Source organism: Meriones unguiculatus, chromosome 17 (assembly GCF_030254825.1).
Source record: "Meriones unguiculatus strain TT.TT164.6M chromosome 17, Bangor_MerUng_6.1, whole genome shotgun sequence".
In the NCBI taxonomy this organism is placed as follows: Eukaryota; Metazoa; Chordata; class Mammalia; order Rodentia; family Muridae; genus Meriones; species Meriones unguiculatus.
Genome location: NC_083364.1, coordinates 12537094 through 12538605, shown reverse-complemented (window position 1 = coordinate 12538605; position 1512 = coordinate 12537094). Strand labels below are relative to the sequence as shown.

At 52.6% G+C, this 1512-nt stretch overlaps 1 protein-coding gene across 1 annotated transcript; it reads left to right on the top strand.

The window, feature by feature from the left end:
• Window positions 1-293: 293 nt before the first annotated feature.
• LOC132648632 (sentrin-specific protease 2-like) lies at window positions 294-1013 on the top strand (the record flags this gene model as incomplete). Its single annotated transcript, XM_060370854.1, has 1 exon — window positions 294-1013. A coding segment is annotated over one exon (720 nt), but the record flags the coding sequence as incomplete, so codon positions are not given.
• Window positions 1014-1512: the final 499 nt, after the last annotated feature.

Genomic DNA, 1512 nt, shown 5'->3' with positions numbered 1-1512 from the left:
CTGAGGAGTCTGTGGGTGGAGGCCAGGGTCTCAAGCCCCCCCACAGCAACAGGGAGGAAGAAGTTGAGAAACACCACAATGAAAAGTGCCCAGGGCTGTTGGAACTCCTCCAACCTGACGTCCCCGTGAGCTCTGGCCCTCACAGCACTCACACAAGCACCATGGACACCTCCAAGACTCTCAAAGGTTGTGCTGAAGGGCAGAATCATGAATCGGAAACACCTCAAATCTGCACAGACAGTGTCAGCAATGGCATGCCCAGCAGCAAAGTGTCAACACCTGAGGTCAAGAAAAAGGCTCTTGAAGACCAAGAGAAGGGCAGAGGGCTGGACCGTGGTCCTGCTGTCACAGTGGACATGGAGAAAGAAATCAGCAGTGCGCTAGGCCCTGGGTCAAAAGATGAGATCTTGAGCTGTGCCTTCAAACTGCAAATGACTCGAGGAGACCTGTGGACCCTAAGGAACACCCAGTGGCTCAACGACAAAGTCATCAATTTTTACATGAATCTTCTCATGGAAAGAAATCAAAGTCAAGGCTACCCGGCACTTCACGCATTTAATACCTTCTTTTACACCAAGTTAAAGTCTGGTGGCTACAGGTCAGTCAGAAGATGGACCCGGGCAGTAAACATCTTTGCCAAGGAACTTCTCCTGGTCCCAGTTCACCTGGGCATGCACTGGAGCCTGGCGGTCACAGACTTAAGAAAGAAGAGTATTGTCTACATGGACTCCACGGGACAGAAGAGACCCGACATCCTTGAGCTGCTTTTCTGCTATCTGCGGGAGGAGAGCAAAGCGAGAAGGAACAGCGACCTGAGCCCTGTGGAGTGGAAGCAACACAGCATGTCGGCAGAGGAGATTCCTCAGCAGCTGAACGGGGGCGACTGCGGCGTGTTCGCCTGTAAATATGCAGATTACATTTCCAGGGGCCAGCCCATCACCTTCTCCCAGCAGCACATGCCTCTTTTCAGGAAGAAGATGGTGTGGGAGATCCTGCACAAGCGCTTACTGTAGCAGCGCCCCCTGGCGGCCACTGCGAGGCAGCTGCTCCGAGCTCTTTCCCAGGTGAGGCTAAGGACTGCAGGTACTGGGTGTGGAAGAGCCTTGAACAAGTTCTGAGTGTAAAGACTGTGGCCAGGACAGCCGCAGCTGCACAGAGAAACCCTGTCGGGACAGAACAACAACAACAACAGAAGACACGTGTGCCCACCGAAAGTGAGAAACTATCCGGACTGCACAGCGCATGCTCACAAGCACGCAGCTGTCAAGATTTATCTGTGACTGAGGTCGACGCTGGATTGAATTTTGCTGTTTTTGTTCACAAGTTTTAGCTAACTGGCAGTGGATGGCTTCTGGCGATTTTCGGCCTTTCGTTCTCGACTGCTTGTTTGCATTAGTTATTTCTGAAAGGAAGGCCACCAGTTGCCTGTCTCCGAGTGAATCTCCGGTTGCCTTCCGGTACTGTGTGCTACTACAGAAGCGTCGCAGTGTGAAGCTGTTCACGGGATCCGAG